The following is a 23,281-nucleotide window of genomic DNA, read 5'->3' as shown; positions in this document are numbered from 1 at the left end:
CATTCCTAGGTAACAGTAAACAGTATTAATAATCTGGACCGGTTTTCCGGTAAAATGTGATGTCATGATTGCTACATGCAACGGCTGCCCTTTGCTGATAACGTAGGCTACATAACGGAGAGGCGGGACTGGTACCTTAGAGAGCTGCTTAATGTCTGTGTTCAGTATCCGTGCAATACAGCACACTTGAGAAACTCAGGGATATTACGCTCCAGCCATGCGATACACTCTATATATATTCCTGTTATGCATCATCTATTGTGGTAAGTTTAACATATATAATTATGGTTTAATATGTACTATCTGAAGTTTTTTTAAATATAAAATAATGGGCTAATTATGAACAATTGAATGAAATACAAAAATGTGTATTTTGCTGTACAGTACTGTATTTATAAGGACCTAATTAGCACATCTGTTAGGATAATAACGCAATTTGACATATATAACATTGCAATGTTTAGAACTCGTTTGATGCTCGTCGTATGATCAATGTCTAGACTTTAAATGAATAGCAATTACTATAAGAAAGAGATAAACATTATAATAGGTCTGGATGTCTGTTCTTTTAGTTGTACTGGTCAAGGGCGCACGGACATTAGATCACGTGGAGCGCTACGATGTCGTCCGACCTCAGAGACTGACTGGTCGGGTCAAAATAAACATTTTCTCAAACCAGGTGCTTACATCCCGTTATCTTTTCTCTATAACTATGTAACAGTGGTTCCTGTAAATTAGGGAAATACAGTATTTCAAATCCCCAATAAAGAGGAGAACAGCGTTTCATTGTCGACAACTAACAACATTTTACCTATAGGTTTATCCTGATGGGCTACAATATGTATTAACCATTTCTGGAGAGAACCACACAATTCATCTTGACAAAAATAGGTACATTATTTTAACCATCCACTAATTACTAGATGTGTTTTGGTAGCAAGTTTAGTAGCAGTTATTTTAATTGTTCTTTTCATAGGCAACTTATTGGGAGGCATTACACTGAAACAAACTATTCCGAAGATGGAAAGCGGGTGACAACATTTCCAAATTATGAGGTATCGGAGCCATTAAATATAATAGCCCAGATTTGTGTCACTTTGTTTTGTTTCATTCAAGAGAAGCTCTAAACCAATACTTTTACTAATTTAAACTTCCTTTAGGACCACTGCTATTATCATGGTCATATTCAAGGCATTGAAGATTCATCTGTTAGTGTTGGAATCTGTTCTGGCATTAGGTGAGTATTTCTGCATATTTCCTGTTTTCTATTGGCAGTTTCTGAACTTTCTGAACTAGTTGGCAATCAATAGATTTCTCAGGAAATCAAACTTCTTGTTTGAGAAATTCAACATTGCTATATTTCCACATATGTGTAATTCAAATCACTGAGACATTTGTGGTTGAAATTATTTTTGAAAGCGGTCTTAGACATTTAGAAATGTACCTGTCTTTTATGATGTAGCCTCTGCTGGCATTTCACCTACAAGACAATGATTAGAGTTGCTATACTGAATAGCTTACTGCCTTTGATGTTGATTATTCATACTATATCATATAATTGGAGTAACAATGCTATTTTAATTGGGGAGAAACCGATTGTCCGTGCCTTGCAATTCCACACTCAGTAAACCGCTCACTGATGTGTCTTTCCAGTGGCTTTGTGAGGGCTGAGCAGAAGGTCTACTTGATTGAGCCTTTAGGAGACTCTGCCGATGGGGAGCATGCTCTGTACAGGCAGGAGCACCTCAGAACCAACAAGGCCAGCTGTGGTCACTCCAACGACAGCACGGTCTATGACCACGACCAAGGCCCGGCTCCCAGACTCTCGGGCCTCTTCAAGTCCAAAGGCTGGGTATGCAGTTACTTACTACTGCTTCCTTTTGTTACTTAGTTGCAACAATACACATCCAAAGATAGTGTTCAGGGTTCATGTTTTCTACTAGTTGTATTTATCTTGTAAGGTGAGTCCAGTGTTTTCTTATCTCCCTTTTTTATTTTTTTTATTTTAGAAAAGTAAACCCATCACTGGACCTCAAAGATTTGTGGAGATGTATCTGGTGGCTGACTACACAGAGGTATATTATGTATCAACATAGATTTTATAGTTTGAAATGTTCCATTTGCCCTCAAATGTTGTGCACAAAGTGATTTACATCCCTGTTAGTGAGCATTTCTCCTTTGCCAAGATAATCCATCCACATGGCATATCAAGAAGCTGATTTAAACAGCATGATCATTACACAGGTGCGCTTTGTGCTGGGGATAATAAAAGGCCACTCTAAAATGGGTAGTTTTGTCACACAGCACAATACCACAGATGTCTCAAGTTTTGAGGGAGTGTGCAGTTGGCACGCTGACTGCAGGAATGTCCACCAGAACGGATGCCAGAGAATTTAAGGTTAAATTCTCTATCATAAACCGCTCTGTGTCCTCCCAGGCCCCCACCCATGTCTGCGCCGCTGCCCAGTCATGTGAAAACCATAGACTACTGAATTTATTTCAATTGTCTGATTTCCTTATATGTAACTATAACTCAGTAAAATGGTTGCATGTTGCATTTATATTTTTGTTCAGTATATGTATTTTGTATTTTTTTCAGTACAAAATATTTGGAAGCGAAACCAAAACTCGGATGCTGGAAATTGCCAATCATGTTGATAAGGTACCTTTTCAAGGAAGTAATCTACTTGTGTGTCGTTTTGTATGTTTGTATGTGAATGGCTGCATAAGCATAGTTAGGGCCAGGAGATTTACCTGACCAGGTCCAGGCTCTAGTTATAGGCACTTTATTGAAATGCTTACTGTTTATAATCCGAGTTTAGGGCCAGGAGTTTTCCCACCTAGCTCTAGTACGTGTTTCTTATATTCATGAAGGAGTTATTGAAAAGATCGCCGTCTCTGCTTCCCTAGTTGTATCGGCCATTGAACATCCGGGTCATGCTGGTGGGGTTGGAGATGTGGACTACCAGGGATCACATTGACGTCACAGCCAGTCCTGAGAACACCCTGGATAGGTTTCTCCAGTGGCGTCAAGACGACCTTCTAAAGAGGGTAAAGCATGACAATGCCCAGTTTGTCACGTGAGTAATTAGCCTTATCTTTATTTGTTGTGTTGATGAAAGGAACTGGATTGCAATTAATCACAGTTTTCCCATGACATTATTGTTTGATATTATGTACTGTAAAAAATGTAAATATAAAATGTTGTTTTTAATGCATAAAATTAGAACGATGGACAAATGTCTCGTTTTTTAGAACAATGGACAAATTCTAAAGCTTTTCCCCAACATTTTGTTGTTTTTAACAGTGGTAAAGATTTCTTGGGCGATACTGTGGGACTGGCAAATAAACTTGCCATGTGCACTGGAAGTTCAGGTGCAGTCAACCAGGACCACAATAGAAACCCAATTGGCATTGCCTCGACCATCGCTCATGAGATGGGCCACAACCTGGGCATGTCCCATGATACTTCAGGCTGCACCTGTGGGACATCGCTGTACAACGACAACTGTGTCATGGCAGATCGGCTCAGGTAAAGACAAAAACACTCATACATTACACAATTACTCACAAAATCCAATCAAATTTTATTTGTCACATACGCATGGTTAGCAGATGTTAATGCGAGTGTAGCGAAATGCTTGTGCTTCTAGTTCCGACAATGCAGTAATAACCAACGAGTAATCTAACCTAACAATTCCACAACTACTACCTTATACACTCAAGTGTAAAGGGATAAAGAATATGTACATAAAGATATATGAATGTGTGATGGTACAGAACGGCATAGTGAAGATGCAGTAGATGGTATAGAGTACAGTATATACATATGAGATGAGTAATGTAGGTGTTACTGTAATTTAATTATGCCAATGTGCTTTCATCAATTGAAAGCCCTTAATCTATTTTATGAGAATTTCTAAGATTTCTTGTTTGCATAAAATAGACGCAGACCAGTCTTTCAATAATAGGTAATAGAATTTATTCTCGGAGCGCGCTCCCACTTAATCACGTGCAGCAGTTTATATACAGATCATGATGTCATTTCATTGCTTTAACAGAATCCCCTCCTCTCGACCGGGACAAAGTAAGGTGAAAAGTTCATTCTAACTTACTAACACACTCCCAGATAACTTTTGACCCCTCGACATTATCGATCACCACTGAACTGACAGTTTTAATTAACAGAAAACCCAGGAATGCACTCACTGCCTTATCTAAAAACCCAGTTTCTGTAGGTTCAACGTTAGGTTAACGACATTATTTGTTTACACAGTCCCCAACCCATTCGTTTCTTCCTAGTTGGAATAGTGTTCATGAACTTTTATTACTCCTTGTCTCACAATCCCACCTTATGAACTCATATAGTTAATCAGATATAATAAAACAGAGTATAAGTTTACTTAGTTACAGTTCCATTTAAAATGATTTGTTCAGTCATATTAATCATAATTTCCTAACAATCCACCCTCAAAATGACTTAACAACTCATACCATCATTAAACACTACATGGAAATATCAATGATATACTAAAAGAAGACGACCAATACATGTATGTACATAATCAACTTCAATGACTGTTCTATCCTACATCAGAGTCTTAATTCTACTTATCAGGATTTTCTGTTAATCTTCATGAAAAAACAGTCTATACATTGAAACAAGAAAACATCTAAATTTCCTAAACATCAAATCAAATCAAAGGTTATTTGTCACATACACATGGTTAGCAGATGTTAATGCGAGTGTAGCGAAATGCTTGTTGGAACGCGAAGCGAGGCGGCCATCTCTGTCGGCGCCGGAAGTATCACCAAATATGGTCTCCTCGCGAGTGAAAGGATCCGGATTCTTCTATTACGTCCAAGCCATGTATTTTGTATTCCACTGGTCAGAGCTTAGGATTGGTCCATATATCACCATCTGAAGTGTCATCGATTTCTCCAGAGTCCTGGAAATGATAACTTTCATACACTCAATCAACCACGTCCGTACAAAACGAACACAGTCACACAGGTGAAGGTAGCCCATAACACAGTAATCATAACATTTTTCCATCTTCCAAACCCACTGTCAACCCAATTAGTCAGAGAAGTATCCACTCCTGAGTTTATTTCCAACTCGTGAACTAGGGTGTGTAAACCAGACAAGGCCTTGGTCACTGATCCATCCTAACTGTATATCCCCGGAGTCAAATTACCTATACACTCCCACCCTCTTCAGCCAGCAAACATCAAAGACTATTCTATTCTGTCAAGTCATTCATTACATCTCTAATATAATTGGTGAAGCACTGTGGATTTTTAATAGATATAATTGATCCAATCCACATTCTCATTGAGAGTGGACCACCAAAAAATACTTGACTCTAATCCTGGCAGGATCTAATTTATAGCTTTGATCTCATCTGCCACCCTTGGAACCACAATGTTATTAATACAAACCCTATTATCAAAAGACCCAGTCGGAGTACTTATTTTCTCCCGTTTAGTCAACATCATGTCATGGTGTTGAATGAGTGTGAAAGGCATTCTCAAATGTACCAGTACACATACCTCTGATCAATTAGCCAGTAATACTCGGCCATCATGTCATTCTCCCACACAACCAACAGATGTGAGCCCTGGGCCTCCTTATCTTACTGAAATCCCCAGATCTCAACCAGCCTGCCAAATCACTCATTGGTCACATCAGAAGTAACATTATCTGTCCTATTGCAGTACTGATTTTGCCCCACATATTTCCCAGGAGTACTATACTGAATCAAACAGTAAACAGTCTCCCTTTGCCTCTGTGAAAGGAGGAAGCTTAGATTTCAGAGGAACATGTGGATATAAATAGTGCAAATCCATACAACTTATTATCTGGCTTTCCTGCTTCCATGAATAGCTTTACCATACATTACCATACATTCAATTTCTGAACTATCCACACCGGCTCTTGGCTCTGGACAACTCCACAGTCAGTATCTGCTTTGTCAGGGACTCTGCTTGTATTCTGCTGACTATAGAGCAATCAGCTGCTCTAACTTTTTCTACCTGGAATGCACTAGGTTATCAACTGAAACCCTTACTTTCATTACACTCCTTCTCCTTCCATGCTGGGTATGTAGATTTATGTAGCCTTCTCACATGATGTGAGCTATAACTTGTTTCCATGAACTACACAGAGACTTGCATAGATGTCTTCCATAATAGCTACTCTTAGTCCTGAACTGCCAAGGAGTCAGAGACACCACTTGGTCTACATAGAACTCCACTGAGACATCCCTCCCTATCCTACTCTCACTTCCTGTTTATCCAGATCAAGTGATCTCTTATGCTTGGTTAATACTAATTTCTCCTTGTTTAATTATGTCAATATTACCCTCTGGCCTTCTCGGGTTCATGGTGTAGGAATGAAGTCTCCCAACCATACAGCTTAGGATGGACAGCTCACCTATAAAGCCCCACCCTCTTCCAGAAAACACATCATTAGCAAGAGTCAGACACATTTTCACTTCTATGAACAAGAACAGTGAGGAAAGGACAGGTAAGGTATTTTTCATTCGAGAGATGGCCCCCAGAATTCTGTTAATTCCAGTTCTCCTCTCGAACTCTGTTATTGTTCGACAGTGTCAGTGTGTCCTACCCTCCCGCAGTGTGATATGATTCCGGGTAGTTCTTTCAGCTAGCTGTCACCAGGAGTCCTTGGTATGGTCCCCCTAACAGGCCTCAGGGACTAGATTGAGTGACTTCACCTGTAATTCACCTGTAGTGCATAACATCTTGGACATACAGGTTTGGTTAACAAACAGTTTCTCATTTGTTCTATCTGATTATATCTTTAACTTCTATACCTACTTGTTAGCAAAAAACAATTTTTTATCAGTTAATTATCCCGTATGTCACATCCTATCCTAGAACACAATTTACCCATCCCCCCTTTGTTACCTGGCTCTGCCCAGGTAACAACCTTGCCTACTCTTAAACAATGTCTTAGGTAAGATTAGTAAATTATCCTTATGTCTGACATCATCATGTAGGAGCCCCTTTAATTTTCCACATGTCCAATTCTCCCTTGGGCGTCCATTCATGTCAATCCTGTACCAATTCTCTGTCAAGTTTCTTATCTACTTTAAGAAGTATCTGTGCTACTTATATATTTTCTTAAATATATATATTTACAGATTTAAACCGTAACCCTTTTCTCTCATATCTCTCAAATACCACTAAGCTTCTAACTGTTTGACTTTATCTAAAATCATTGATTTTAGAAAAAACATGTCTATGAGTGGCAATCTCTAAAGTCCTTACATTTCCTTAATCAATCTATCTTAATCCTAACAATAATCCTAAATCATCACAGATGTCCTATATTCCTGTTAAATGTAATACTATTTTTTTTTTAAACTCCTAATAGTCAAACAAAGTCAAAACAAATGCTAACCATATCAAAATCCTTCCTATACTAACAAGCTCTTTCCTTCAGGGACCCTCAGTATCTATCTGACAATAACATGAATTGAATATATGTTGCAAAGTGTGGAATACCTTATCTACAGTAATTTATCACCCCTGCCCTATTGGCTTAATATATCTCCTATCCAAACCTCAATGTATCTTATCTTCCCCTATTTATTCTCAATGATAAATAGGATTTTTTTCTCTGTTATAATACCAAATCAATAATAGCTTTCTCTTCAGTGATTCAAACAATAATTCTAAACCCCTAACTAAAACTCCATTATAATTAATTTACCTTAACTATTAACCCAAATGACCACATTCATTATACAAATGACTCTCCCCTGAGGCTGATCAGACCTCAAAAGATAGCCATGATAAGGTCAATAGGTCATACCACCCTTTTATAGTCATGTTCCATACTACATTAGACATATTAAAGAACCCTTTATCCTTAAAATCAAAAAAATTCACTTGTGTAATTAAAACTCATAAAATAAAAACTCATAAAGTTCCATATGTGAGCGTGCCTCTTTAAAATACCTTTGCACTAAAACAAATAGTCCTAACAAATGTTTTATGTGTATATATTTGCAAACCTTAATGATTAATCAAAACTTCCAGGCTTTTTTCAATTTGGTCGTTTATGGCCTCACTCTCCCCAAGATTATAATCCCAGGAAACATCTAAAAGTGAGACACCTAAACATCAATTTTCCCAGAAGAACACAACACGCCTAACTAGCATTCACTATGCTACTTCGATTCAGAAACTCAAAAGTGAACTATAAACTAAACCTAATGATGATTCCCCTTTAACTCAAATCATTAATCATAAGTTTTAAACAACGTCAATGTATATGTTTACTTAAATGAACATGCTACCCTTAGATACAATTAACCTGATAACATTATTATCCAATGTATTACTTTTTCCCTCTGCCGCAAATGTCGTACATTTCTCAGTGTAAGAAATCCGTAATTCAATCCCAGATATTTAATAAAAATGTAAACGTATTTTCCCTTGGCTCCTTCAACTCACATATTTTAGATAACTTCCATCCGTCCCGGTATAAAGAATCCTACTTAAACACACCAGAACAAATGCTTAATTAAGTTAAATCAACTCCTAGAATAAACAATCATCAGTAACCAAATAAACAAACCACTTTTATCAGCAAAAAACAAACTATATAAAAACGCACTACTATAATGCTTCAGATGACAAAATTACTCAGAGACTCACGTTTACATCTCAATAAAACAAAACATCATCTGCGTGTTCCTCAAGAAAAAACAACTTGCCCCTGTTACAGATGTCTACGTATCAGGGGAAAAGCTCAAATAACCAAATTCAACCTAGCTAGTTTCGCGAAACATATGCAATTATGTTTTACAATAGAGGTTGCTTTTCAACATTAATAGCCTTACATTGTTCCACATAATGGAAACAGCGCTCAAATTCACTGGTGTTACATAAACAATCAAACCAGGAATCAATAACCATCAGAATCCATTATCACAATGTTTTACGATTCAGACATTCAATCTCCCTTTCTCATAGCCTAATACAGTCCAAATAAACGCCACAAATCAATGATGCCCACCTAGCGAATCAGCTGCTAGTTTTTAGCATCTTTCCTGACGACTTACATACATACATACATACATCCTTTTAAAAATGTATTTTGACATTTTTATCAACTTCTGAAAAGTGACTCAAAACAATAATGCACGCATTTTCCTTCTAAAAGACAAACAATTTTCTCCGTTACCCCCAGTCACGACATCCTTTTCGTGGCGACAAAAGTGCCTTTGCAAGTGATGTCATCAACACGCGCTCAACCTCGACCCAATTCGCAACGCCTTTCAATGAATTGTAAATAATTGTTGGCTGTCTGCAGCAACAGTAGTTCGGGTTCGATAAATCAAACCTAAATTATTACATCTGTTGAATCCTGAATTAGAATTTATAACATCAATCAACATCTCTCATCTCCCAATTCGCGAAATTTATAAGAACATTTCGATGGGCACAAATCTATCGTAATTGTTTCCTCGTTATTATTCAGAATTCATTTGATTTAAGTTACTGTCTCGTCTTTGATTTAGCATTTTAATTACGACTCTATTCCCAATACATTATTCAAACAGATAATTTAGTGAACAGACATCGTCTTGCATCAAAATTCGCTTCAACCTTATTTTAAGTTGAATGAATTAGTCTTTCAATTTGAACCAAACAAACTATTTAAAACGTTCAGTTTATATCTTATACCAATACTACGTTCACCACCAACACCACCAACACCAACACCACCAACACTATGGAACTGACTGAGATTCTCCGCAAATAGACCCATTTTACAGTTGTCTGTACTTGTTACACTCCCGGGCGAAATGTCCAATTTCGTTACAATTAAAACATTTTCTCTTTTTCTTTTGACTCACCTTATCCACTTTTCTCGACTTTATAACTCTCGTCTCCCGTTAGTTCCGGCACCTCTTTTGAGGAATTTCTACCCATCTTTAATCCTTACCGTTACTAGTAGCTATGGTATTTAATCACTTATCTATGTGCGTGTTTTCTATGAATCTGCTATTTACCGTTACTTAGTTTCTTTTGTTGCTTTTCTGTCTGACTATGTGTGTGTCTCTTTAATGATAATCAGTATGTATTCTCCTTTCTGGAAACCCCATCTATAGATTACTTTTGATTGGACATTACATTTCACCCGTATACAATTATAAGCTCATTATAAACTATTGTTCCTTGGGACTTTCAACGTTAATATCTCATATCTCACTACTCTAGAATAGGCTTCCCTCTCCTCCTGTCACGCCCTGGTCGAAGTATTTTGTGTTTATCTTCATGTATTGGGTCAGGCCAGGGTGTGGCATGGGGTTTTTGTATTGTGGTGTGTTTTGTCTTGGGGTTTTGGTGTGTATGTATTGGGATTGTAGCTAGTGGGGTGATCTAGCAAAGTCTATGGCTGTCTGGAGTGGTTCTCAATCAGAGGCAGGTGTTTATCGTTGTCTCTGATTGGGAACCATATTTAGGCAGCCATATTCTTTGAGTTTGTCGTGGGTGATTGTCCTTAGTGTCCTATGTGTCGTTGTTCCTGTCTCTGTGTTAGTTTACACAAGTATAGGCTGTTTCGGTTTTCGTTAAGTTCTTTGTTTTGTAGTGTTTGTTATTCAAATCAAATCAAATCAAATTTTATTTGTCACATACACATGGTTAGCAGATGTTAATGCGAGTGTAGCGAAATGCTTGTGCTTCTAGTTCCGACAATGCAGTAATAACCAACAAGTAATCTAACTAACAATTTTGATTCGTGTTTAAGTTCGTTCATTAAACATGGATCGCAATCTACACGCTGCATTTTGGTCCGACTCTCCTTCACCACAAGAAAGCCGTTACACCTCCCCTTAGATATTAATCTCTTTCAGTATTGAATGGGTTCAGTTATTATGTTCGCCTAGAATTGCCCTGCCTTCTCACCAAGCCTAATTTATCCTCACCTGTTTCAATATATCTATCTGCTACTTTTCATATTCAGACTACTTCCCATATACAGATAGACTACTAGGTTAAAACTTTATTTAGGTATGTTTTTTTAATTAATGGCTATCCTATTTGTACAGAATGACCGTTCCATCTAACAATACTTACTATATCTCACCCTTAAAAAATATTTTGGCTTACAAGGCCAAGATTTATTAAGTCCTAGTTTACTTTCGGTAGTGCACCTTACCACAAGTAATTTCAGACTCGTTTCCTTCCTTCCTATCGATTTTGGTTACACACAAAGTAGAAACCCATTGTATTTGTTCAAAATATTCAAGCAACTATCATTGATTAAATCAAAACTCCTTTAGCACATTCAATCAAAAATATCTTAAATAATTCCTCCCAAATTCGAGAATAAAGACTATTTACCTTCGTCCTGTAGACTGGGAAAAGCAATGCCGGTTCGATTCCGTCACGTTCTCTGTCGCCCGTAGATATGTGTGTTATTATTAAACCTCAGCATGAGGCCAGGTCTTTAAATAATGAGTCCAGCCTCGTCCGTGCACGGTTTGCGGCTTTTCCCTTCGGACGACAGAGAAGTTTGTGGAATCCGGCTCGAAAGACCAATTGTTACTGTAATTTAATTATGCCAATGTGCTTTCATCAATTGAAAGCCCTTAATCTATTTTATGAGAATTTCTAAGATTTCTTGTTTGCATAAAATAGACGCAGACCAGTCTTTCAATAATAGGTAATAGAATTTATTCTCGGAGCGCGCTCCCACTTAATCACGTGCAGCAGTTTATATACAGATCATGATGTCATTTCATTGCTTTAACAGAATCCCCTCCTCTCGACCGGGACAAAGTAAGGTGAAAAGTTCATTCTAACTTACTAACACACTCCCAGATAACTTTTGACCCCTCGACATTATCGATCACCACTGAACTGACAGTTTCAATTAACAGAAAACCCAGGAATGCACTCACTGCCTTATCTAAAAACCCCAGAGCTAAGTTTCTGTAGGTTCAACGTTAGGTTAACGACATTATTTGTTTACACAGTCCCCAACCCATTTGTTTCTTCCTAGTTGAATGGTGTTCATGAACTTGTATTACTCCTTGTCCGTGTCTCACAATCCCACCTTATGAACTCATATAGTTAATCAGATATAATAAAACAGAGTATAAGTTTACTTAGTTACAGTTCCATTTAAAATGATTTGTTCAGTTATATTAATCATAATTTTCTAACAGTAGGGTATATAAACATTATATTAAGTGGCATTGTTTAAAGTGGCTGGTGATACATGTATTACATAAAGATGGCAAGATGCAGTAGATGATATAGAGTACAGTATATACATATACATATGAGATGAGTAATGTACGGTATGTAAACATTATATTAAGTGGTATTGTTTAAAGTGGCTAGTGATACATTTTTACATCAATTTCCATCAATTTCCATTATTAAAGAGGCTGGAGTTGAGTCTGTATGTTGGCAGCAGCCACTCAATGTTAATGGTGGCTGTTTAACAGTCTGATGGCCTTGAGATAGAAGCTGTTTTTCAGTCTCTCGGTCCCTGCTTTGATGCACCTGTACTGACCTCGCCTTCTGGATGATAGAGGGGTGAACAGACAGTGGCTCGGGTGGTTGTAATCCTTGATGATCTTTATGGCCTTCCTGTGACATCGGGTGGTGTAGGTGTCCTGGAGGGCAGGTAGTTTGCCCCCGGTGATGTGTTGTGCAGACCTCACTACCCTCTGGAGAGCCTTAAGGTTGTGGGTGGAGCAGTTGCCGTACCAGGCGGTGATACAGCCCGACAGGATGCTCTCGATTGTGCATCTGTAGAAGTTTGTGAGTGCTTTTGGTGACAAGCCGAATTTCTTCAGCCTCCTGAGGTTGAAGAGGCACTGCTGCGCCTTCTTCACAACGCTGTCTGTGTGGGTGGACCAATTCAGTTTGTCCGTGGTGTGTACGCCGAGGAACTTAAAACTTACTACACTCTCCACTACTGTCTCGTCGATGTGGATAGGGGGGTGCTCCCTCTGCTGTTTCCTGAAGTCCACGATCATCTCCTTTCTTTTGTTGACGTTGAATGAGAGGTTATTTTCCTGACACCTCACTCCGAGGGCCCTCACCTCCTCCCTGTAGGCCGTCTCGTCGTTGTTGGTAATCAAGCCTACCACTGTAGTGTCGTCCGCAAACTTGATGATTGAGTTGGAGGCGTGCATGGCCACGCAGTCGTGGGTGAACAGGGAGTACAGGAGAGGGCTCAGAACACACCCTTGTGGGGCCCCAGTGTTGAGGATCAGCGGGGTGGAGATGTTGTTACCTACCCTCACCACCTGGGGGTGGCCGTAAGGAAGTCCAGTACCCAGTTGCACAGGGCGGGGTCGAGACCCAGGGTCTCGAGCTTGATGACGAGTTTGGAGGGTACTATGGTGTTAAATGCTGAGCTGTAGTCAATGAACAGCATTCTCACAAAGGTATTCCTCATGTCCAGATGGGTTAGGGCAGTGTGCAGTGTGGTTGCGATTGCGTCGTCTGTGGAACTATTGGGGCGGTAAGCAAATTGGAGTGGGTCAAGGGTGTCAGGTAGGGTGGAGGTGATATGGTCCTTGACTAGTCTCTCAAAGCACTTCATGATGACGGAAGTGAGTGCTACGAGGCGGTAGTCGTTTAGCTCAGTTACCTTAGCTTTCTTGGGAACAGGAACAATGGTGGCCCTCTTGAAGCATGTGGGAACAGCAGACTGGAATAAGGATTGATTGAATATGTCCGTAAACACACCAGCCAGCTGGTCTGCGCATGCTCTGAGGATGCGGCTGGGGATGCCGTCTGGGCCTGCAGCCTTGCGAGGGTTAACACGTTTAAATGTTTTACTCACCTCGGCTGCAGTGAAGGAGAGCCCGCAGGTTTTGGTAGCGGGCCATGTCAGTGGCACTGTATTGTCTTCAAAGCGAGCAAAAAAGTGATTTAGTCTGCCTGGGAGCAAGACATCCTGGTCCGTGACACATTGACACACTGAGGCATTTCCTATGTTATTATGTTAGTCATTCTAAAGTGAGCCATCATTTCCTATGTTATTATGTTAGTCATTCTAAAGTGTGCTATCATTCCCACACCTTCAGGTCAGTGTACCCAGAGCTGTTCAGTGGCTGCAGTCAGGAGCAGCTGAGTGACTTTCTGGAGAGAGCCAATCCCAGCTGTCTGCAGGACACACCCGGCTCTGACAAGCTGTATGTGGGGCCTGCCTGTGGCAATGCCTTCCTGGACCCTGGAGAGGAGTGCGACTGTGGAACTGTGGAGGTTAGTCAGGCTCCATGTACAGTACCAGTCAAAAGTTTGGACACACCTACTCATTGCAGGGTTTTTCTTTATTTGTACTATTTTCTACATTGTAGAATAATAGTCAAGACATCAAAACTATGAAATAACACATGGAATCCTTTAGTAACCAAAAAAGTGTTAAACAAATAAAAATATATTTGAGATTTGAGATTCTTCAAAGTAGCCACCCTTCGCCTTGAACACAGCTTTGCACACTCTTGGCATTCTCTCAACCAGCTTCATGAATGCATTTCAATTAACAAGTGTGTCTTGTTAAAAGTTCATTTGTGGAATTTCTTTCCTTCGTAATGCGTTTGAGACAATCAGTTGTGTTGTGACAAGGTAGGGGTGGTATATTTAGTAAAAGACCAAGTCAAATAAGCAAAGATAAATTACAGTCCATCATTACTTTAAGACATGATGGTCAATCAATCCAGAAAATGTCAAGAACTCTTCAAGTGCAGTTGCAAAAACCATCAAGCGCTATGATGAAACTGGCTCTCATGAGGACCGCCACAGGAAAGGAAGACCCAGAGTTACTTCTGCTGCAGAGGATAAGTTCATTAGAGTTAACTCCACCTCAGATTGCAGCCCAAATAAATGCTTCACAGAGTTCAAGTAACATACACATCTCAACATAAACTGTTCAGAGGAGACTGCGTGAATCAGGCCTTCATGGTCCAATTGCTTCAAAGAAACCACTACTAAAGGACACCAATGAGAAGAAGAGATTTTCTTGGACCAAGAAACGCGAGCAATGGACATTAGACCGTTTGAAATCTGTCCTTTGGTCTGAAGGGTCCAAATTTGAGATTTTTGGTTCCAACCTCTGTGTCTTTGTGAGATGCAGAGTAGGTGAACGAATTATCTCCGCATGTGTGGTTCCCACCGTGAAGCATGGAGGAGGGGGTGTGGGGGTGCTTTGCTAGTGACTCTGTCTGTGATTTATTTAGAATTCCAGGCACACTTAACCAGCATGGCTACCACAACACTCAGCAGCATACGCCATCCCATCTGGTTTGTGCTTAGTGGGACTATCATTTGTTTTTCAACAGGACAATGACCCAACACACCTCCAGGCTGTGTAAGGGCTATTTGACTAAAGAGGGTGATGGAGTGCTGCATCAGAGGACCTGGCCTCTGCAGTCCCCCGACCTCAACCCAATTGAGATGGTTTGGGATTAGTTGGACCTCAGAGTGAAGGAAAAGCAGCCAACAAGCGCTGAGCATATGTGGGAACTCCTTCAAGACTGTTGCAAAAGCATTCCCCATGAAGCTGGTTGAGAGAATGCCAAGACTGTGCAAAGCTGTCGTCAAGGCAAAGTGTGGCTACTTTGAAAAATATAAAACCCTTGAATGAGTAGGTGTGTCCAAACTTTTGACTGGTACTGTATGTACACTGCCATTGATTATATTGTCTTACACTATTCCTCTGACTCAATCAAAGGTTTGGCTTTGTTATAAGGATGACAAACATTTTCAAACGCATATGAAAGGGAGACAAAATATACACATGCATGAATGCTTTGCACCGTAAATTACATTTTTTGGGTGACTGACTTTTATAAATAATTCATTTGACAGTGGTAAGATGAAATAGTTATTTTGTCTTTTGTCTCGGACTGGTGTGTCTTTTGTCCCTCCCAGGAGTGTAAGAATCCCTGCTGTGACCCCACAACCTGTCGCCTCACTGAGGGATCCAGCTGTGATCATGGAACATGCTGCGAAAACTGCCAAGTAAGTGCATTTTTGATCTTTATGTAAAACCATATTCAAATCTGGGTGCTTTATTAAACGTATGATTGAATGACTCAGACCAGCTGGTAACGTCCATCTCTGATCTCTCTCTGCTCACCACGACTCAGACAGACACACCCAACCAACTGCAACTAATAACCACCAGCAACAAAAAAAGAACATAGCCATAAGAGAAGTAGGGTTCGGCTCCATAAAGAACAGATGGGTGGATTGAGAAACCAGGGTTGGGATACTAGCAATAATGTGTTTCCCTGTACTGTACTGTCCATATCCTTCCTCCTTCCAATATGACAGTCAGGGGACTGTAAGAAGCGGGCCTAGTCAGTCATCAAATAAAATCTGTACTGTATGAACCACCAGACTTGGCATCTAACCAAGAATCATACACTTTGCTGTAGTAGTAGTGTCCGATTTTTAGCAGACATTTATGTTAGCTGTATTAGTTATTAATCTGTTAGGAAGTTACTTACTCAACCACTGAACTATTTGTTCTCCATTCAACCTTCAGCTTAAACAGGCAACTAGTTTGTGTAGAGCAGCTTCCAGTGATTGTGACCTGGCAGAGTATTGCACTGGAACTTCAGAGCATTGCCCAGAAGATACCTTTAAAATGAACGGGAAACCTTGCAACTATAGTCAGGGGTACTGCTACAATGGGCAATGCCCAACACTTCAGCAACACTGCAAGAGACTATGGGGACCAGGTACTTGTCTTTACTGTTTTAAGTACATAGCCAATGATGTTTCTTATCAATTATCTATTCATTTACACTACACTAGTTACGACATAGCGCAACCATCCATAACCGTATGATGTTATTTCATTAACACAAAGCAGAACCCTTCCAGAAACAAAATAGGCCTAGATATAATCTCATTCAGTTAGTGCAAGTTAAACGTCATATTGTGATTTGTGCAATGATGATAATCTGCAGTAAGGATTCCTGTCATATCCTGTGGAACCAAGAATCATAACTCTCATCTCTCTTATCTTCTAGCGGCACAAGTAGGCACGGATTCCTGCTTTAATCTAAACCTGGGTGGCGTTGAAGGTGCCCACTGCGGAAGGACCAAATATGGCTTTGTGCGTTGCACACCACAGTATGTCCACTCCCATCTGTCACATTGACTTCCTGTGTTTTGACATTTCCATTTCCTGACATTTCACTTCACAATATGATCACACAATGTTCCTCCCAAGGCAATTTACAAATAATAGAAAACAGCTATTACAAGACTTCCGTAAGTTTGTGTTGTAAGAAAGACATTGTCATATTATTTTCTTCTCCTAGGAATATAAAATGTGGAACGCTATTTTGCTCGGGAGGGGATGAGTATCCCATCACTGGGCAGAAGGCCTCCTATACAATGAGGGGAACATGCAACATAGCAGTGGACCAGGATAAGACAAGAGCCCTCGACATGGTCCCAACAGGAACCAAATGTGGAATGAATGAGGTAAGACTGTTTCTGAAATCCAAATCATCCCTTGAGAGGGCCTTATTGGAATTCCTATGAGTGTGCAAATGAAGTGAACAATTCATCTTTGTTTCCATAGGTTTGCTATGATCACAAATGCCAAGATGTCAAAGTCTATGGTCAAACGGAGGACTGTTCATCAAAATGCCACAACAATGGGGTGAGTGCATTGATTGTTGATTTTGAGTTGTTAGTAAACTTCCGCTAGAATTGTTTGAACATTGTCATCACAATCATGGCTCTCTTTTGTTAGGTGTGCAACAACAAGGGACAGTGCCACTGTAACCCAGGTTGGGCTCCACCCTACTGTGACGTCAAGTATTCAGACTTGCCTCAAGGTATGCCTCCTTCACTATGTTGTGACATGCATTGTGGTTTATGTATTTCAAATCATGTGTTACGTAAAGGTAAACCTGAACAGTTGATAAAAAATTGACATCTTTTAATGATTAGTAATGTTTTGGTTTTGCAGACCAATTTGGGGTGGTAGCTGGTGTCTCTGCAGCAATAGCTGTCTTGTTGCTGCTCACTTTCCTGGTTGCAGGACTGATGTGCTGCAAGAAGGACAAAAGAGAGAACTACATTTCCAAAAGGTGAGTTTTTTCCGCCAACGTATTATTATTATTTTTTTTTTGTGAATGCCTCTTCAGTTGTCATTTCAAATGATTTGGTACACAATCAACATATTGATGTGTTATGTATTGATCTGAAGGAAAGTCCACTCTACTCCGGGCCAGTTGAACCCAATGTTCCAGGAGCGGAGTGGCAAGGGTAATCCTCTTAGCAAGCCCCCCCAAATCAGCCAACCCACCTTCATGGAGTCATCTGCAACACAAGCCTGTATCCCTCTGTTTGTCACTGTGGTCCCTTCCAGGCCCCCTCCACAGGTGAGCTACATTACCACAACATTATCTCAACATTACCACTAGTCCAGGCAGATTGATAAAGGCCTTATGTGGAGTCATTTGTAGTATCATGTTACACATAACATACATATGCAGTTGAAGTCGGAAGTTTACATACACTTAGGTTGGAGTCATTAAAACTCATTTTTCAACCACTCCACAAATTTCTTGTTAACGAACTATAGTTTTGGCAAGTCGGTTAGGACATCTACTTTGTGCATGACACAAAGTAATTGTTCCAACAATTGTTTACAGACAGATTATTTCACTTATAATTCACTGTTGAATTTACTTACACTAAATTGACTGTGCCTTTAAACAGCTTGGAAAATTCCAGAACATTTTGTAATGGCTTTAGAAGCTTCTGATAGGCTAATTGACATAATTTGAGTCAATTGGAGGTGTACCTGTGGATGTATTTCAAGGCCTACCTTCAAACTCAATGCCTCTTTTGCTTGACATCATGGGAAAATCAAAAGAAATCAGCCAAGACCTCAGAAAACAAATTGTAGAATTCCACAAGTCGGGTTCATCCTTGGGAGCAATTTCCAAATGCCTGAAGGTACCACGTTCATCTGTACAAACAATAGTACGCAAGTATAAACACCATGGGACCACGCAGCCGTCATACCGCTCAGGAAGGAGACGCGTTCTGTCTCCTAGAGATTAACGTACTTTGGTGCGAAAAGTGCAAATCAATCCCAGAACAACAGCAAAGGACCTTGTGAAGATGCTGGAGGAAACAGTTACAAAAGTATCTATATCCACAGTAAAACGAGTCCTATATCGACATAACCTGAAAGGCTGCTCAGCAAGGATGAAGCCACTGCTCCAAAACCGCCATAAAAAAGCCAGACTAAGGTTTGTAACTGCACATGGGAACAAAGATCGTACTTTTTGGAGAAATGTCCTCTGATCTGATGAAACAAAAAATAGAACTGTTTGGCCATAATGACTATCATTATCTTTAGAGGAAAAAGGGGGATGCTTGCACGCTGAAGAACACCATCCCAACCGTGAAGCACGGGGGTGGCAGCATCATGTTGTGGGGGTGCTTTGCTGCAGGAGGGACTGGTGCCCTTCACAAAATAGATGGCATCATGAGGGAGGAAAATTATTTGGATATATTGAAGCAACATCTCAAGACATCAGTCAGGAAGTTAAAGCTTGGTCGCAAATGGGTCTTCCAAATGGACAATGACCCCAAGCAAACTTCCAAAGTTGTGGCAAAATGGCTTAAGGACAACTAAATTGAGGTATTGGAGTGGCCATCACAAAGTCCTGACCTTAATCCCATAGAAAATTGGTGGGTAGAACTGAAACAGTGTGTGTGAGGAAGGAGGCCTACAAAACTGACTCAGTTACACAATGTCTGTCAGGAGGAATGGGCCGAAATTCACCCAAATTATTGTGGGAAGCTTGTGGAAGGCTACCCAAAATGACCCAAGTTAAACAATTTAAAGGCAATGCTATCAAATACTAATTGAGTGTATGTAAACTTCTGACCCACTGGGAATGTGATGAAAGAAATAAAGCTCAAATAAATCCTATCTACTATTATTCTGACGTTTCACATTCTTATAATAAAGTGGTGATCTTAAGACAGGGAATTTTTACTAGGATTAAATGTCAGGAATTGTGAAAAACTGAGTTTAAATGTATTTGGCTAAGGTCTATGTAAACTTCAACTGTATGTAGTTCCTATGTAATATATAATAATATCAACAAGAATTTAAACAGTTGCTGAACTCATAGAGATACCCACTTTACTTTAGGCAGGCTATGTTTTGAGTAGACTAAGGATATTTAGAAAGGAAAATAAATGCCGACTAAGCGGAGAACAATATTTTGTCTTCCAGCCACCAAAGAGCTTGCCTGCAGTGCTGCCACAGTCTTGCATTGAACCGGTGAGCTATGTCAATTGAAATACTGAAACATATCATGTTACTAAACTCAGGAATCTTAGAAATGTACTGTATACTGACGCACCAAACTTGTACAAACATTTTCTTTATTCTAATTTTTTATCAGACTAAACCCCTACCTCCATCAAAGCCTTTGCCGACTCTGAGTAGCACACCGGTAAGTCATTTCAGCCATTACAGTTAATAGCATGTTGACATTTAATAACAACTGTATAACAATTAACTACATGGTCTCTACACAGTCTTATCATGAACTCATTATCAATTGGTGTATATTGTTCTGTTAGAAAATCAAGCATGTTGTCCCAGTGCCACCAGTCAAGGCCACAGCACCAACCATTAAATACCCACAAGTAAGTGTTCATTTAACACACTTATTGTAGTCATGTCTTTTGTCTCCTGAAATCATGACATAGCACGAAAGTAAAATAAAAAAATTACTTTGTTGGTAATTCCTTATGAAACCAGAATTGAAGGGCATGTTTCAAGATGGCCGTCTAACTGATCCCTGTGTGTTCAGCAGACCTCAGGAGGAGCAAGCCACAAGATTGCACTGAAGCCTCCCCCCATGCCACGTCAATGATGACTACTGCATGAGGCAGTATGTTGACTCATAGGAAGACAGACCTTTGATGAGCCCAGTTCTTGTTTCAGACTCTAGGAGGTCCTGAATGACTGAGCCTAATATCAACTGTGGAGAATGTCTTTGAAAACTTAACATCAACATAGTGATGTCTCAGAATGTGCTTCTCAACCACTGTGGAAAAGTGGTTTGGAAAATGCTGGAACAGATTGCTGGTGCATTTCTCATGCAGTGTTTTTCTTTCTTCAATTATTGTATGTAAAAAAAAAAACATGTTACAGTAGACCATTCCCTTTGACAGGAACCTAGCAGTTTCACTCGTTTTTATAGGTTGCCTCTGTTTGCACTTTTTCCAAGGGGGAGAGCCTAATTCTACTTTGGAATTCTTGTACTTGTGAATGTTAATTTACTGTTTCATGATCTCAAGCCAGTGTGCCTTTAAAAAAATAAGTATTACATTGATGTTAGTTCTTTTTTCAAGATATTACAAATGAATGGTACATGTGAGAGGTACAGTGCTTTCAGAAAGTATTCACACCTCTTGACTTTTTCCACATGTTGTTGTTACAAAGTGGGATATAAATAGATTTAATTGTCATTTATTGTCAACGATCTACACAAATCTAATGTCAAAGTGGAATATCTTGATTTAGATAAGTATTCAACCTCCTGAGTCAATACATGTTAGAATCACCTTTTGCAGCGATTACAGCTGTGAGTCTTTCTGGGTGATTTTAAGGGACAGATTTTGACCCGAGTTAAGCACATAAATGGAACGTAATTCCCTTTTCTGCACTTTTCTCTATCCGTATTCTGACCTTGAACTTAAGCAGGAGAATAGCATGCTATTCACATCCTATTCAGTTTGGGTAGACATTGAATAAATGAAGGTGTGTCTACAGATATGCCATATTCTGACCTTGACTTAATTCCCTAATAATTCCACCACCTTTACATGCGAGGAATCCATGAATAATGTCTAGCAAACCTACCGGTTCCAAGTGGATGGAAATAACACTATTCTCTCCATGCACTATAATATACAACTTGACAAGAGCTATTGATAAGTGCTACAGAAATGAGTAATCTGTTTGGATAAGAGAATTGTACAAACAAAAATATAAACGCAACATGAAACAATTTCTATGATTTTACTGAGTTACAGTTCATATAAGGAAATCAGTCAATTTAAATAAATTCATTAGGTCCTAGTCTATAGATTTCACATGACTGGGAATACAGATATGCATCAGTGGTCAAGGATACCTTGGAAAAAACGTAGGGTCGTTTAGATGAATGGCACGACAATGGGCCTCAGGATAGCTTATGCCTGCCCATACCATAACCCCAATGTCACTCTGTTCTTAATGTTGACACTACCAGGACAAGAGGGAAGTTAACCGGAAATAACCACGTTGCCTGGGTACCACCAACATGTTCCTGACCAGTGAACTTGACAAACAAGCCAGTTACAGCTCTTCGTGTGGTAAGCAGCAACAATCGAACTAGAACAAGCCTAAGAATTAAATTACAGTCCTTACTGTGAAGGAGAAGAACACTTCCTATGCCCCTTTCCTGAGTTTAAGCAGCTCTCGAGGGAGAAGGTCAGCGATTGGTCTCAGTTAAAGGCCTTTGCTGGAGGTGTTCCCCCCCCCATGCAACACCTTCAAGGAGTTACACCTCACCGTGCTACATGAGGTCATACCGCAAGAGCACAGGAACGTCCTTATGGTCAGCACCGACACAGCCGAGACGGGGGTCCTATACCTTGACCGCCCAAACCGCTCACCACGAGTGACATTAAAAGTGGTCACTCATCCTACATCATGGTGAGGAGGCAATGGAGACATTCTTGATGACAGCTCTGAACGATCCATTCTCCCTGCTGCTGCCTACTGCCTTGGGTTACAGTAGAGGGTGAACCAGAGGTACTGAGCCTTTGAACTATACATCAAGATGTACGCCAAGTAAGCGGAACTTCTGCGTCATTCACCATATACCCTGAAGGAGACTGTTGCATCAAGTCCAAAATGCTTTCACAACAGGCAGTCTCAGCCTAGCCGAGCACACCTCCCCCTGACATGCTTCAGAGGAGGAACCCACATCTGAAGGCCTTGCCGCTTCCACAGATCCACAGGGCACAGCCTCTATTGCTCATAGGGTCTTACCATCCACCTCTGCTGGTTCCCATCAATCCAGTCCATATTGGCCCTCTGGGAGGCCCTGTCACTGTCCAGCTTGGTTGGGTTGTGCAGTACCCGGCAAGCCTGATGCCACGCACAGACGTCCAGCAATGCCTATTCTCTACCATTGTTTCCCCAGCCACTGAACTCCTGATG

General features: G+C 40.1%; 1 protein-coding gene across 5 annotated transcripts; it reads left to right on the top strand.

The window, feature by feature from the left end:
* The first annotated feature begins 93 nt into the window (after positions 1-93).
* LOC139376394 (zinc metalloproteinase-disintegrin-like batroxstatin-2) lies at positions 94-22,151 on the top strand. 5 transcript variants are annotated; one of them, XM_071118934.1, is made up of 23 exons: positions 94-263; positions 573-679; positions 818-891; positions 977-1,055; positions 1,161-1,237; positions 1,654-1,852; positions 2,010-2,075; positions 2,600-2,662; positions 2,911-3,080; positions 3,308-3,532; positions 14,094-14,271; positions 15,940-16,029; positions 16,559-16,754; positions 17,049-17,151; positions 17,343-17,508; positions 17,609-17,689; positions 17,783-17,867; positions 18,002-18,122; positions 18,242-18,416; positions 20,294-20,341; positions 20,466-20,516; positions 20,647-20,712; positions 20,880-22,082. In XM_071118934.1, the coding sequence occupies exons 1-23, from the start codon at positions 218-220 to the stop codon at positions 20,940-20,942; spliced, it is 2,529 nt and encodes an 842-aa protein (XP_070975035.1). In that variant the 5' UTR covers positions 94-217; the 3' UTR covers positions 20,943-22,082. The 5 variants fall into 5 exon arrangements, with proteins under 5 accessions (XP_070975035.1, XP_070975036.1, XP_070975038.1 ...); XM_071118935.1 differs by having other exon boundaries at positions 105-263; positions 20,883-22,082; XM_071118937.1 differs by having other exon boundaries at positions 139-263; positions 551-679; positions 20,883-22,061.
* The last annotated feature ends 1,130 nt before the right edge of the window (positions 22,152-23,281 follow it).

This window comes from Oncorhynchus clarkii, chromosome 20, assembly GCF_045791955.1.
Source record: "Oncorhynchus clarkii lewisi isolate Uvic-CL-2024 chromosome 20, UVic_Ocla_1.0, whole genome shotgun sequence".
Taxonomy (NCBI): domain Eukaryota; kingdom Metazoa; phylum Chordata; class Actinopteri; order Salmoniformes; family Salmonidae; genus Oncorhynchus; species Oncorhynchus clarkii.
The sequence above is the reverse complement of the archived record's forward strand: the minus strand, read 5'-3'. Positions and strand labels throughout refer to the sequence as shown.

What these genes read in the sequence shown, in the direction of transcription:
- LOC139376394 (XM_071118934.1), top strand. Translation starts at nt 218, where the DNA reads ATGCGATACACTCTATATATATTCCTGTTATGCATCATCTATTGTG. An exon ending in GTTATGCATCATCTATTGTG is followed by an intron (nt 264 to 572) that starts GTAAGTTTAACA and finishes CTGTTCTTTTAG; the next exon opens with TTGTACTGGTCAAGGGCGCA. An exon ending in GCGACTGTGGAACTGTGGAG is followed by an intron (nt 14,272 to 15,939) that starts GTTAGTCAGGCT and finishes TGTCCCTCCCAG; the next exon opens with GAGTGTAAGAATCCCTGCTG.